The sequence below is a fragment of the Vulpes lagopus genome, chromosome 3 (assembly GCF_018345385.1).
Source record: "Vulpes lagopus strain Blue_001 chromosome 3, ASM1834538v1, whole genome shotgun sequence".
NCBI lineage: Eukaryota > Metazoa > Chordata > Mammalia > Carnivora > Canidae > Vulpes > Vulpes lagopus.
The window spans coordinates 138868512-138884645 of record NC_054826.1 but is presented as its reverse complement, the minus strand read 5'-3'; the positions used below and the strand labels follow the sequence as shown (position 1 = coordinate 138884645).

The following is a 16134-nucleotide window of genomic DNA, read 5'->3' as shown; positions in this document are numbered from 1 at the left end:
TCAGTCAGCTGCGCGTCTGCCTTTGGCTTAGGTCATGATCTCAGGGTCTTGGGATCAAGCCCTACATCGGGCTCCTTGCTCAGTGGAGAGTCTGCTTCTCCTCTGCCTCTCCGCCTGCTCGTTCCCTCTCTTTCTTTCTCTCTCAAATGAATAAATAAAATCTTTTTTTTTTTTTTAATCTTACAGCTTTTATTTTAAAATGTTGTTTTAGAGATGCCTGGGTGGCTCAGCAGTTGAGGGTCTGCCTTCAGCTCAGGGTGTGATTCTGGTCCTGGGATCGAGTCAGGGAGCCCGCCTCTCTCGCTGTCTATGTCTCTGCCTCTCTGTGTCTCTCATGAATAAACAAAATATTTAAAAAATAATAAAATGCTATGTTTTAGGCTTTAAATACATCATTTTTCTAACTGAAGGTGAATAGCTTAAAACAAGAAAAACACCTCATATATTGAAGGATTGCCTTTGAACAAATATTTAAACTATTTATATATAGTATTATAACCTTTAATTCCTCATACAAAGATTCCAGAATCTAGTATTCCTGGTATATATTCATTTTGGAAAATGCTACATGTGAGAGATAGCTCAGTTGCAGATCAACCATTCTATCTTAAGCCTGTTCTTGTGATTTTGGAGCTCATCTTTGAAAACATTTTTTTTCTGTCTGTATCAACTTAATAGGTTATACCATGTCTCCTTTGGTAGCAGCAGACACTCCATAGTGAATGTCTACTCTTAATGGCCTACATTTTAAGTCAAACCATCCCAAATTTGATTAGTCCATTTTCCCAGCAATTTTCTTTAAATTTTTTAAAAGATTTTATTTATTTATTCATGACAGAGAGAGAGAGGCAGAGACACAGGCAGAGACACAGGCAGAGGGAGAAGCAGGCTCCACGCAGGGAGCCCGATGTGGGACCTGATACCAGGTCTCCAGGACCACGCATCCAGGGATCCCCTAAACCTTCATTTTTACCACAGGATTTAAATTTGTAGAAATGTATCTAGCTGTTTAAGAATGTTCAAAGTAAATACTTTTAAAGATTAAATTAGTTTCTTTTTGTTCATTTGTCTATAAGGCAAGTACAGGTGCCCCTGGGTTGCTCAGTGGTTGAGTATCTGCCCTTGGCTCAGGGTGTGATCCTGGAGTCCCAGGATAGAGTCCCACATCAGGGGGAGCCTAAATAAATATTTATTTCTTTAAATAAATAAAATCTTAAAAATTATAAAAACGAAAAGCCAGAATTCACGATTCTATGGTACTTCATGGGTTTCTTATTCTTTAATTTGACCTCAAAACACAGTTTAATGAGTGGTAAGGTAATTCAAAGTTTTGAAAAGGTTACATAGGTTGTAGATAACTTGAGATTACAGAAACGGAAATTAAAATATTTATTTTTTTTAGGGGGGATCCCTGGGTGGCGCAGTGGTTTGGCGCCTGCCTTTGGCCCAGGGCGCGATCCTGGAGACCCGGGATCAAATCCCACGTCGGGCTCCCGGTGCATGGAGCCTGCTTCTCCCTCTGCCTGTGTCTCTGCCTCTCTCTCTCTCACTGTGTGCCTATCATAAATAAATAAAAATTAAAAAAAAAAAAAATTTATTTTTTTTAAAAGATTTTATTTATTTGAGAGAGAGAGAAAAAGCACACCAGAGCATGTACACATAAGCACATGCCTGAGCAGGGGCAGAGGCAAAGGGAGAGGGAGAAGCAGATTGCCCGCTGAGCACAGAGTCAACTCTATCCCAGGACCTGAGTGGAAGTCAGATGCTTAAGCAACTGAGCCACCCAGGTGCCCTGAAATTAAGACATTTCAATAATATTTTTCAAGTATCAAATGGTCAAAGATTAGCAAATTGATAAGTTTCAATGTTAGCCAGAGAGTGGAGAAACAGGAACTCTTTATTACCTGTGGTTGTTTGGAGTACAGATTGGATAAAACCTTATTGGATCTCAAATTGGGAGTGTTTAAAAAAAATTGTAAATAAATGCTTTGATGCAAAAATTCCACTTCTGGATAAGAATTTATCCTACAGGTACACTTACACAAAGAGCACAAAGATGTTCAAGGTTATTTATTTTAGCATTGGTTATAATTGTAAAAAATAGAAAACATGTAGAAGATTGCTCAAATTATCGATATGATTAAATAGTGCAGTGGTTAAGATCATAGAATACAGAAACACACTGTACGGATTCAAATCCAGAGTCCATCACTTATCAGCAGTATGAGCTCAGACACATTTATTTAACTTCTTTGTGTATCAATTTCTTCATCTATAAAATGGGCGTAAGAGCACCTAATAGGATTGTTGTGAGTTAACGTACATAAAGCACTTAGAACAACCTGTGGCACATGATGTTATGTATTTATTTCATATTATTATTATTATCCATACAATGAAATATTATACAACTGATAGAATGTAGTAGATCTGTACATACGGACATGTTTTGACCTTTTGTACTATATACCTTGTTTCATCATTATCAAGTGTATTTTTATTTATTTCTAAAAAGATTCATTCATTCATTCATACATTCATTTATAGAACATGAGTGAGGGGAGGAACAGAGAGTGAGGGAAAGAGACTCTCAAGCAGATTCCATACAGAGCACAGAGCCCGACTCCAGGCTTGATCTCATGACCCTTCTGAGCCAAAACCAAGAACTGGCTGCTTAACTGACTGAGCCACCCAGGCTCCCCTCAAATGTTATTTTTTATAATTAAAACATAGAAAACTAATACCATCATAAGTGTTTCTTTTTTTTTTTCCTAATTTTGTAAATTTGTATTTTCATGTTCAAATTAGACCTCTTAAAATGATTGATATACACCTGAAACTAATAGAACACTATATGTTAACTATACTGGGATTAAAATAAAAAAACTCATTCTCTCATGAATAAATAAATAAAAATCTTTAAAAAACAAAAGACATAAATAAAAACCTTATTAAAAATGATTGAGTTGTTATAAATAAAATTAAAAGAACATTTCATATACCTTTCAATTCCTTTCCATCATGGACTCTTCAAGTAGTTATAGCTTAATAAAAAAATACTGCTTCACTCTGTATTCTTTGACTACAAATATCACCAGAGTAGCCCTTAAGGCATCCATTTCTTTTTTTTTTTGTAGCTTAGGATTGCCCCTGGAAATCTCTTTGATCCAGCAGGTCATTTGATAAATTCTAATTCTGTGGAAGAAGTAAGGAATGCATCAGTGGATAAGATACAGTTTCTCCTCTCACTGAGCTGGCTTTTCTTAACAGTGAGACTTTAGAACTAACAGCTTCGGATGTTGCCTATTTCTTAGCTTTGAATTTTTAGATACTACTTATTATACTTTCATAACAATTTTTTTAAAGCTCTTCTTTATTTTTTTGAGAGAGAGAGCATGAGTCAGGGGGAGGGCTAGAGGGAGAGAGAGAAGCAGGCTTCCCGCTGAGCATGGAGCTGGATGCAGGCCTTGATCCCAGGATCCCAGGATCATGACCTGAGCCAAAGGCAGACGCTTAATCAACCCAGCCACTCAGGTGCCCCCGCCCCCCGCCCCAAGTAAAAGTTTTTTAAAGTAGTTAGATTTTATTGAAAAGGAAAAGCTAAATATAAAATGATTTGCAATGTCAATGGAAAAATATCTCTCCAGACAAAATGACACATGACATAAGCTTTATTTATTTATTTATTTATTTATTTATTTATTTATTTATTTATTTAGGTTTCTTTGGGAGTATATTTGGATTAATGGGTGTGTACATTTATGATGGAGAATTGGTGTCCAAGAATGGATTTTTTCAGGGATATAACCGACTGACTTGGATAGTTGTTATTCTTCAGGTAAAGCATTTAAAGTCTTAATGCTAATAAACCTTATTTTAATGTATAGAATCAGAGTAGCTCCTGATGTATGATATGAGGGGAAAAGAACCCTCTTGTTGGTGTTCTCATTATATTTAGTTTATTCTGGGAAGTTAAAAATAGAACTGGTCTTAATGCCATAATGAAAACTTACTTTGAAAAGGTCATAAATGAACTTTGTAGTATTTAAATTTGACATAATTAAAATCAAGTTGAAGAATAAAAGAGTTGAAGCTGAAGGCAAATATAAGCTTGATTTTCCTACAAATTCGTGTAATACAGGAAGTCTGTGATTAGCCCATTAAGGCTCAAAAGCAGATCTAGATATTTAAATCTGTAACAATTTATAGTCACATATTGTAGTTACATATTAAAATATTCCTGTCAAATTATCTCAGTTTATAATTTGAAATTGTTCAAGGGTTAAGTAATTTCATTATCAAAATTATACTTGTTTACTCAGGAAGATATAAAAGTGAAGAGACAAGTCACTCTCCTCACAAAGCCTTTCTTTAGAGGTATTTGAAGCTGTGAGAAGCAAGGTCTTTTATGGAAGTTGGGTGAAGGTGGCAAAGGCTGGTTGTATTTTGAAAGCAGGTAGGATACTTCTATTCTTAAGATAGGAGAGAAGGAGACAAGGATAAAGAGGAAATTTTAAGGAGAAATAGGGTAAGTAGGAGAGTTTGTGTGATGGCTCTTATTCTAGCAGAGAAAAGCCATCTTCCCCTAAGACTTGAGTAAAATAAAGGTTTGGTACAGTTAACATGAGGGATTCATCAGGGACTAAATAGATGAATGAGTACATTGCCAGGAGGTAATGGGACCCAAACATCAATATGCAGTGAGCTCAATTGGCATAGTTTGTGACTTTTACTAATAATAAGCTTCTGTCATGTGAATAGGTATAGTGAAAGTTTTTAACATGGTAACTCAGATTTAGGAGTTTATACGTAGAAAACAAAGCAATGTAATGGTATAAAGCCTCATTATTTAGAGAGGCACAATTTGGAATTTGAGAGGGATTTATTTGGTAGAAAGTTCTTTTTACAGTTTTTTCAGGAAGGGTAATTCGACAGCAATAAGTGAATTGAATGGCAAGAAGCTGGAGGATGAACGCCAATTTAGGAGCCAATTGAAAGGCTAGGAAAATAAATTTCAAGTTACATTTATTTTTACTTCAAAATAAAAACATTTTACTGATCCAAGTGACCAGTCTTTCCACATTTGTCTAAACAAGTGATGTTTAATTACTTAAATTGGTTGAGGATAGATATTTTATTCACAGTATAGTCAAACTATATTATAACAAACCACACATTACATTGGTACTTCATGATATAAAAGGGCTGTGGAATAAAACCTGGAAGTCTGTTGGTTTTAGGATATCAATAAAAATACTTATTATAATGTGATTAAATTTGTAGGACAAAAGCCTAAAGCTTCATCGAGTAATGAGATTGTTTTGAAAAGCAGTTTAATATATGTTTGTTTAAAATAATCTTTTAAAACTTTTGCAGGCACTTGGAGGCCTTGTAATAGCTGCTGTTATTAAATATGCAGATAATATTTTAAAAGGATTTGCAACCTCTTTATCCATAATATTATCAACACTGATATCCTATTTTTGGCTACAAGATTTTGTGCCAACCAGGTAATATATTCTTTTCTATTTCTTTTAGTCTCAAAAATACATAGAAAAATAAGAATTCTTGATAGGATCTGGTATGAAAAATTTTATTACAGCTTTTGAAGAACCATGTAAATATAGTAAAAAATCCATTTAACTGTCTTTTAAAAAAGATTTCAAACCAAATACATAAAAGAAAATCTTGCGCTAGAAAGTTATTTTGCAAATTTGACCAGCCAGAATTTTCCCAACAGGCTGGAAATTTTTTTCCAAACTTTTTTCCCCCAAAGTAAAATATTGTATAACAAAGTTCCTAAGTCATATAAAGTTATAAAATAAGTCTTATAATAGCACTTTTATATGTGGGATTTATATAGGTAAAACCAGGAGAGTAGATGACATTTTCACAGAGGATGTGTGATGTTGTGATGCCAAGGGGGAGACAGAGTCAGGAAGAATGAAGCTGAATACCCATTACAGATGGTGTTGAGGGTCCTATTATTTTTTTTTTTATAATTATTAGTTTATAATCCCAGAGTAGTGAGATTATATTTTAGTGGATTCCAGGATACTATTCTTGGTTTTCCTCTAACTCCACTCTCTCCCTCATTTTCTCAACCTCTAAACTTAAGAGTCTCCAAAGGATGTGTCCTTGAACCTCTTATTTACACTCAGTCCCTTGGGTGATTGATCTCTATTCTCAAGGCTTTAAATACCGTCTTCCCTTCCTTTCCTTTTCCTTCCATTCCCTTTCTTTCATCTTTCACATTTTTATTTGAATTCCAGGCTTGTATATTTAATTGCCTATTTGACATTTTCACTTGAATGTCTACTACATAATTCATTCCCTGTAAGGATTTCCCAATTTAGTAAATGGCAGCACCTCCATTCTTACAGCTGCTCAGGCCAAAACCTCCTTGGCTTGAACAGAAACAGTTTATCCACAGTAACTAAGAGAAGGCAGAGTCTATAGACATGGAATAGAGAGGCTTATAAAGAAAGTTCAAATATATGGAAATTCTTTGTCTTAGTGAAGTAAGGAGGTCATCAACCTCTCTTTACCTTTCTCTCACACATCATTCTAATATAAAAATAAAGCCTATCAAGTCTTCCTTTTTAATATCTCCAGAGTCAGCCATTTCTCACAACTTCCCTTGCTACCACTTATTTATCATCTGGATTAAGGAAATAGCCTCTTGATTTTTTTCCTTGCTTCTTCTCTTGCTCTATGCCCCTACAATTTTCTCCATTCAGCAAACAGACTGATTATTTTCAAAGTAAATCAGATCGTATCACTACTGTGCTCAGAAACCTTCTCTTTTCCATATTACCAAAAAGTTGTCATTATTAATGGCTTATTTGATTTGGCCCTCAACTACCTTTCTATGCTCATCTGATATTACTTTCTTGTTCACTTTTTTTTTTAAAAGCTACAGTAACCTCTTTGCTATGAGCTTTGACTTGCCCTTCAGTCATCATCTTGGAATACTCATCCACTGTGTATTCACATGACAAACTCTCTCACATCTTTAGGTCTTAGCTCAAATTTACTTTATAAGCAAGGCTATAGCTTGGCCTATAAAAGGTACTCTGTGTGTTTGAATGAATGTTGAAGATTTTAAAATTTTTTTGAAAATCTTATTTACTTGAGAGAGAGAGAGAGAGAGAGAGAGAGAAAGATAGCGAGAGAGAGCAGGAGCAGGGAGGAAAGGGAGAAGCAGGCTCCCCACTGAGCAGGGAGCCCAAAGCTGGGCTCCATCGCAGGACCCCAGGATCATGACTGAGCTGAAGGCAGACACTTAACCAACTAAACCACCCAAGCACCTCCAAGATCTTAAAATTTTAATACAACTAGTAAAGTTTATTTGTGTTACTGAGAGTAAGATAGGATTATGGATGGAATATGGCAGTAGAAAAACATAATATGCTCTTTATATTTCTATATAGAACATTTATGGTTTCATCCTTCGAGCAACCTGGATGATAGGTCTGGGACACACATGTTGAAATGTGTAATTTTTCTGAGACATGAATTTAAAAGTATTTGTTTCTAGTTTGGTATGGGAATGAATTCCTTAGCTAGCAAGACTAACTTAACAACTAAGATCTACATCTTCATGTGTTTTCTCTATTCATTAAATGGGGAAATTATTCGCTTCTATATTATTTGAGAATGTTTGGAACTTTAAATTAGTTTAGATATTTTGGAACTGTATTTTTTTCTAAAATTATTTATTTGACAGAGAGAAAGAGCACAAGCAGGGGGAGTAGCAGAGGGAAAGGGAGAAGCAGGCTTTCTGTTGAGCAGGGAGCCCTATACAGGTTCGATACCAGGACTCTAGGACCTGAACGGAAGGCAGACGGCTTAATTGTCTGAGCCACCCAAGCACCCCTGGAAGTATAGATTTTTAGAGTACATATGAAAAGGCATACCTTTAAAAAAAAAAAAAAACCTCATATAAAGCTGAGTCAGGGTATTAACTCTAAATCTTTGAATCATGCAAGGAATAAACAATAAGCAAGTAAATGAAAAGATAAATCAGTAGAGGGACAAAAGAGTACTAGTTTGTCAATAAGATACACCTGCATGTAAATCTATGTTTCTGAGGGACCATGTAAGGTAAGTTGGAAAGAAGACAAGAAAAGACAATGATTCTGTTATTAGTAAATGAATGAATGTTTTGACACTGAGTCAGATGAAAGAAATGGATTATTTTTCTTATAGTTTAACTAGACCCTCTATCTTTATGTATTCTGTTTTTGTGAAGAACACCTCTTGAGCAATAAATCCAATGATCTTTATTCCAAATGTATTAATATATTTTCCTTTATCCCCATGTCACTTCCTAAAACTGCTTTTTGTTTTGTTTTGTTTGTTGTTTTCTCAGAAATGGTACCCCTGACTGCTCCTTTGGTAACCTATCAATCCTTACTCACTCTCTCGTTCATTTCATCCACTGCCATGTCTTCTTGTTTGTCCTGTCTATGAAGATAAGTCCCAACTTCAACTCTAGATCCCTATTTTCAGCTGACTGCTAGGTATCTCTATTCCCTTTCCTAACTTATTTTTCTTGTGTTGATTACATTGCTTATTGATACCATCCTTGCATTTAGGCTTGTTTATTCTTTTATAAAAAATTTATTAAGTGTCCACTATGTACCTTCCTTTCACTGTCCCAGATCCTGGAAAAACAGAAATGTGTGAATGCGATATGGTTTCCTCTCTTAGAGGAGAGCACAGTGATTAGAAAGACAGACATGTTAATAAATGAGAACTTTATGATCAGTGCATCAATAAAGTAAATATACAGTTCTGTTGGAAATCAGGTGCTCAACTCCTTGAAATAATCATTGTATTTGAATAGTTTTTTCCCCCAAATTTTTTTCTCTCAGAACCATCTAAAAATGGCTGTCTTGACAAGCAGGAGATTTCCTGATGTATTAGGTGTTCTAGTAGATCCTGTTAGGAATTTCATCGAATGGATTCCTGCAGTGGGTAGGAAATCAGATCAGACAACTTTTCAGTTGAGGATATGGTTCTGTGTAATCCAGAGGTCCAGAAAGCCAGGCAAAGGTTAGAATGCCTGATGAAGAAAGTTTTAAGTCAGAAGCTTATCCAAAGCTTAAATAATTATGAAATATTCCTATGGTAATAATTTTCCTCAAGAGATATTAAAGGAAGTTTTTTTTAAAAGATTTTATTTATTTATTCATGAGAGACATAGAGAGGGAGAGGCAGAGACACAGGCAGAGGGAGAAGCAGGCTACCTTATGCAGGGAGCCTGACGTGGGATTCGATCCCGGGTCTCTGGGATCACGCCCTGGGCTGAAGGCGGCGCTAAACCGCTGAGCCACCTGGGCTGCCCTAAAGGAAGTTTTATGCTATCTTAATCTTACACATGTACCTATAGCCAAGGCTTTTGAAAATTTTGTTGTCCATTTACATCAAGCTATTAAACACTAAATATTTATTACAACAGTTATTGAGTTGTCCTATGTCCTAGGCACTCAGGTATAAAGATGAATGAGGAGGACATGGTTAAGCATGTGCAAACATGTAAATAATGTATTATTTAATATGGTATAACAAATGTTCTCATAGAGTACCTCTGCCTAGGGTAGTGAGTCTTGGAGACATTAGACCTCAGTTATGAATAATCAGTTTTCTTTGGAGAATGGACATGGCAGGCAGAGGGAGTAGCCTCTACAAGGGCACTGTCCTGAAAGGCACACAGTGTTCACTGAATGGAGTGGCTGAATTATAGATTGGGTGGGTGGAATATGGGAGATGAGGTTGGAGGGACCACATTAGGAGAGGCCCTTTATGTCATAATAAGGTCTGTGATCTTTTTCCTTTATGAAACAAATGTTTGTTGTTGTAAAGCATGAGAGTGACTTTGAATTGTTATAGAACCTTTAAAACCAAGACTAACTCATGTCCCTGTAATAGCACTTTAAAGAATGTGCATCTTAAAAGTTAAGATTGGTATTCAGTTTATCTCCACTTTAAGTTCCATACCAGTTTAATTCATTTCCTATTTATAATAAGGTATATTATATCAATGAATTGATAAAATGAAGAATAAACCAAATGTACCTTCATTTAATCAAATTTCCTTTTCTAAAGCATCTCCTATGAAATTGGTCCTGAGTTTTATTACTACCTTAGATTTTTAAACTGAACTTTGCTAAACAAACAAAAAACTGAACTTTGTTCTAAAAAGAATGTCATTTTTTGGTTATATTTTCAAATATTGACTTATTAAGGAGAAATACATTTATTTATTATTATTTTAAAAATATTTTATTTATTTATTCATGAGAGGCACAGAGACAGAGGCAGAAACATAGGCAGAAGGAGAAGCAGGTTCCATGCAAGGAGCCTGATGTGGGACTTGATCTCGGGAATCCAGGATCACGCCCTGAGCCAAAGGCAGACGCTCAACCACTGAGCCATCCAGGTGTCCCGGGGAAATACATTTAAAACGAATTACTTTCAGAGACAATGTAGTGCGGTGGATGAAAGTACAAGCTCTACAGTCATGTATACCTAGATTTGAATCTCATTTTCTACTTAAAGTTGTAAGATTTTAAGCTAGTTACTTAAACTCTCTAACCTTCAGTTTCCTCATATATACAAAAATAGGGACAATACTAATACTTCTTCGTAGGGTGGTTATAAGAACTAAATGAGATGCATGTAAAACACATGGTTTGAGTACCTAGAATGTACTAAGTATTCAGTATTTGTAATAAGTACTCAGGATTTGTTAGCCATATACTAGAACATTTTTTCCCAAATTATAATTATTTTTATAAGTGAATAAATAGAATTTGTTTTGCTTTTAATCTGATTTTCTCTTTTTCATTTCTTTCTTCATCTATTTAGTGTCTTTTTCCTTGGAGCCATCCTTGTAATAACAGCTACTTTCCTATATGGTTATGATCCCAAACCTACAGGCAATCCTACTAAAGCATAGTCGTATACTATCTTTAACTGGTTTTTCAAATGGTGCACTAGGAATCTCAACATTAATCTTGCATAGACGACTTCTACAGATTCTAAGAAGATATCATCATGCTGAATCTCATCATATTGTTCAAATGGTTTGAAAATATAAAAGTTTAAGGATAAAATATATGTATATGTTAACGAAATACCTATTACATCTAGATATCAAAGCTTGAAAGTATTTCCAGGGATTAGAATAATTATTGGAGAAAACTTGAAATCTGAGTTTAAAAAGATTTTACCTTTTGATTGCTGCAGAAATGTTCTATGCACTCTTTGCAAGAGCACACAACAAATATCAGATACCAATTTTTGCAAGTTAGATCTATTTAACCTTATTAAATTTTTTTATCTTTTTCTGTACAGAAATATCAAATCACATGGAATATTCAAAGTTTGAAAATTATAATTGCCTATTAAGCTGTGAATAGAAGTATGATTTGAATAACATTTTCATGTATCTGAGATTTTTATATTTATACAAAAGATTACTAAAGAAAGGATTGCTAAATGTCATTTGTTCAACTACATAAAATGATAATGTTACGTTCTGGGTCTAATTTGTGAGAAAATAAAATTCATATTTAAATTTAATGTAGGGAAATACATCTATTTCTCCATCTACATTTTAAGATCTTTTAGTGCTTTGAAACTGCTGAAAGCAATCCAGTTGCTCCTGTGCTAGACAGGAGCCAGATTTTGCACTAATGGAGTTTTGTCTTTAATCTCTTAATTGCATTTCTTTTCTGTAAATCAGATAAATCCTTAATATTTCTTTAAATTAAGCTTCTGTATGTGGTAATTTCCATTAAAGTTTCAAAATGTAATTTAAAAGGATTAAATACTCATTTAATAATTTAAAATAATTATTGTCTAATATCTCCATTTGGAGAATTTTGAACTATCAAAGTATATACTGTACACAACTAGAATGTCTTTAAATGAATATTTTAGTCATTGCTCTGTAAAAAATTTCCTTTAATCTACAACTGTTAAAAAAACAACCAAAATAATTATAGTATAGATGTCAATAAATTGAGACCAAAATGACCTTTCTTAGAGACATTCCAGATTGCCATGATATCACATTATTTTAAGTGGCCCTAAAGCTGTAAACTGAAGGCTGCTGAGAAGGACCTTTTAGGCCTCTCATAAACCCATCCTCCCCAGGAATACGTCTGGGAGAGGTAGCGAATTCCGAGTTCCCTTTTTGTGACCCTATAAAAGCTGCTGGGAAGGAGGCACCACTTTGATTTAAAATAGTGGTTTCTTTTCCATTTTAATTAGCACTGGAGTTGAAGTTGTAAATTACATGAGTTATTTAATAAGTTGTTTCGAGAGAGAGAAAATATAGCAAAAATGGTAAGGTGAATTGGTGGGCAAGAACTTTCTAAAATTGGGTTATGGGTTTAATTTAATTATTGACTATAGGTAGAATTACCAATTGTGTATAAGAAGTATTTTACTTTATTTTTTCATTTATGCTTTATATATTTTTAAAGTCTCCCATTCTAATAATATAAAAATGGTAAAAAAATATTTTTGTATAGTTATGATGGATTTTGTTAAATAGAATTTGGCTCAAAAATACTATGTTACAAACTTTTGGGTACTTTGGCTTATGGGACTGTGTTACTTTGCTTATGCAAACCTAGTCTCTATAGGACACAGGCCTAATCTATTCCATTCAGAGTTCACAAGTGTTTAAAGTGACAAAATAGGGACGCCTGGGTGGCTCAGCGGTTGAGCATCTGCCTTTGGCTCAGGGGGTGATCCCAGAGTCGCGGGATCGAGTCCCACATCGGGCTTCCTGCATGGAGCCTGCTTCTCTCTGCCTGTGTCTCTGCCTCTCTCTCTCTGTATGTCTCTCATGAATAAATACATAAATAATATTTTAAAAATTAAAAAAAATGACAAAATATCTTAAATCAATTTGCTAGTGATTACAAGTTGGAACTAACCAAATTTTCTGGAAGCCTGACCTATGATTTTCAGTCACCACCTTTGAGAGTATTTGTTTAATAAATTTACCACATTCCGAGCATGGTGCTTTTAGATTGTAACAGCATTCAGACTTACATCTTACTGTCTACTGCTGAGTGAAATCTAAATCCTGCAAATGCAAAGAATTCAAGAGTAAATACAAAGATTTATCTTCAGACCACATGGGAATACTAGTGGGGTACTAATATATATTAATTCAATGTACATTTACAACTAATTGTTAACTCAGGCTTAGTCTGTCCCTTAAAAAAAATGATAAAAGCAAATACTGGCTATTAGACATGTTAATTACCATAATATATTTTCAGGTGTCCAAGATAACAGAATTTTCAAGATTCTCAATTAGGCTTGTAAAAATATAAGCAAGATTTGTGAGAAAGGACAAAGTAGTCCAAAGCACATTTTCAAACCAAACTTTTATTAGACAACTTAATTTATATCTTGCTTTTCTAGAGGGTTTGAAGTTGTTAACAGAGATTGGGTTGTGTAGCTTATAATTTTTAATTCATAGAGAAGGAATCGTATTTGAGAAGGTGAGCCTGTTTGTAGACCATGTCATTTTAACAGATAATGCCATTTGTGTGTGTGTGTGTGTGTGTGTGTGTGTGTGTGTGTGTGGTGTGTTTTGATGACCTCCAAAAGCCTTATTGTATCAATCTTAAATAATGATGACTTCTTGATTATTTAAATTCTTACTTTTAAAAGTTTACTTGTTATCTCTCAACTACTTTGTTCATTATAAAAATGTCCTAATTCATGGGAGAGGAGTGCCAGTTGATAGTTCTAATATAAATTAAGAATATGGTATTTGGGAAGAAAAGTTTGAAATTCAACATGTAGATGTTTCAATACAGTAAAATCATCAGTTTTTTAATAAGTGATTTTAGGGAAGCTGTAGGCTACTTTTATGGTGGAAATTGTAGTTTAGAGATGCAAAACTTAAATGTTTACATCAATTTATTTTGAATGTCACAGTTTCATTGAAGGAAAGGTAGTTTGATATTTAAACTAGATTCTAAGGAGACAGAATCTGAAAAGAAACCAATTGACTTTGTGCCCAGTAGATTCAGTGTAATACTGATTATTAAGAATTGCTACACTTTTCCTACATATCAAATTACTAGACTTTTAAAATGTCATTGTATTGTCATTCAACTGAGTTGTTTTTAAAAATAGGCTTTAGCATCATTCATTTTATTTACACTTTCATTGTTATAATATTTAATTACACATGGATGTATGCTTTACATAAGAAAAGGTTTATGAAAGTTATTTATGCTATATTGAAAGTCATCTTAATAATCTCCCAGTTATGTAGCATATTTAAAATAATTACAGGACCAAAGAAAAAGCACCTTTATATCAAAATCTGGTCCTATGTGCCTTGCTTTACCAAATACCTGACTTTTCTGGAGGATATTACTGTAATTCACAACTTTGGACACATGGGGAAATTGACATTTTACGAATAACTATAATTCAATTTTTTGGATGTTTCAACATTTGCTCTTTAAATCTATTATCTAACAATGTTAAAGTAAGTATATAAGCATTAGTAAACAATACTTATTTAAATAAATAATTTAAATAAATAATTATGCACCGTTGCTCCATCATTGAGCTTTTGAAACTTTTAACAAAGGTATATAGCCTTCATTTGGTTGTTTTATTTCTTATTATAAGATATAATTTACTGTGATTTTTAAAATATTTTTTTAATGATTTGAATTTTGAATTTATTCATATGTCTCTGTATTTCATTTGTTTGGAAAGATTCCTTTGAGTTTGGGAATGTGATTTGTATATTTAATTTTTTATGGACATAATTTAGAGGAATGTATAAAAAATTGGTCTTTTGTTAAATGGCTTTTTAATGGATCAATTTCTCTTTGTCGTTTTTTGGTATCCAGTTATTATCTATTTAGTAGATATATGAAAAAGATTTTCATAATTAACTATATAAATTTCTTCCTATATTTCCTTGTTTCCCTTTTCACCTGTTTGATTTAACTATTAATTAGACTCTTCTATATATATCAAAAATGACTCCCTGATCTTTTCTATACCTCTCTAGTTACCTTTATCATGTGTGATCTTCATTCCTTTTTTCTAGCCTATACTTTAGCATGGAAGACTGGGTTTTATTTAAACTAGTTAGAACTTCTCTGTGTGATAATAGCCTAATTTTTTGTTGTTGTTGTTTTAAATAAATTATCTCTTTGCTAGCCTCAAGGTTAAGTGATTACAGTAATTGGTATATATTTTCTTCATAAATCATTGAATATAGTTGCTTCTTTGTGACTGTCAAATTCAGTGCACAGACATCAAATGGTAAGCAATATGAAGGATTTCATTCATTTCCATCTCTATTAGTGAAATAACCTTGTACGAAATGCTTTGTTTTAAAGTTCACTAAAGACTATCAGCATTTAATTTATTTATTTGAGAATATCAGCATTTAAAAATGCATACTTTGGTTTCTTTTTGTGAAGAGCATTAACTGAAAATCTTTACATCTTTTTGGAATTGGAATACTTCTTTTGTTGGAAGTATATCATACTCCTTGAATTCCAATGCAATGCAAATACACCTCACAATCGAATCTTCAGATAATTACTGCCATTCAACAGATGGTGACCAGCATTAGTAAGTAGTCTTTCTTAAGATCCTTAAAAGTTTTGAATTGTTTCAAAGCAGAATTGATTATAACATACATATTCCAAAAACGAAAACAGCAAAGAGGAAATAACTTGCCTTTAAATCCTAAAGATGTGAAATTCTGGTATAGTAGAGTCTTGGTGACTGCAAATTCAGAGGTTTCCCAATAATTCACTAGAAAGACAGAACTCACTGAAAACTATTATACTCACAATCACGTTTTTTTACCAGGAAAGGATGCAAATTTGAACCAGCCAAAGGAAGAGACATATAGGATAAAGTCTACGAGGGGTCCAAACTCTAGTTGTCCTTTCCAGTTGTTTACTCCCTTTGGGGTCACGGACAGTTATCTATTTCTGGCCATAGTATACACACAATATTGCCGATCAGGAAAGCTCACTCATGTTTTGGTGTCCAAATTTTCATTGAAACTTTATTGCTTGGCATGACTGATTCTTTGCCTAGATGGTTGAA

At 33.7% G+C, this 16134-nt stretch overlaps 1 protein-coding gene across 5 annotated transcripts in view; it reads left to right on the top strand.

Annotated features, from left to right (window-relative positions):
• SLC35A3 (solute carrier family 35 member A3) overlaps positions 1–15249 on the top strand; it is a 54556-nt gene extending 39307 nt beyond the window's left edge. For 4 of the 5 annotated variants that reach the window (XM_041749086.1, XM_041749087.1, XM_041749088.1 and 1 more), the window contains 3 exons: positions 3720–3838; positions 5377–5510; positions 8375–10332. In XM_041749086.1, the coding sequence (XP_041605020.1) occupies positions 3720–3838; positions 5377–5510; positions 8375–8525 (404 nt within the window). In that variant the 3' untranslated portion in view covers positions 8526–10332. Of the gene's footprint in view, positions 1–3719; positions 3839–5376; positions 5511–8374; positions 10333–10875 lie in introns of those variants that run through there. The other variant, XM_041749089.1, reaches the window with a different exon arrangement.
• Positions 15250–16134: the final 885 nt, after the last annotated feature.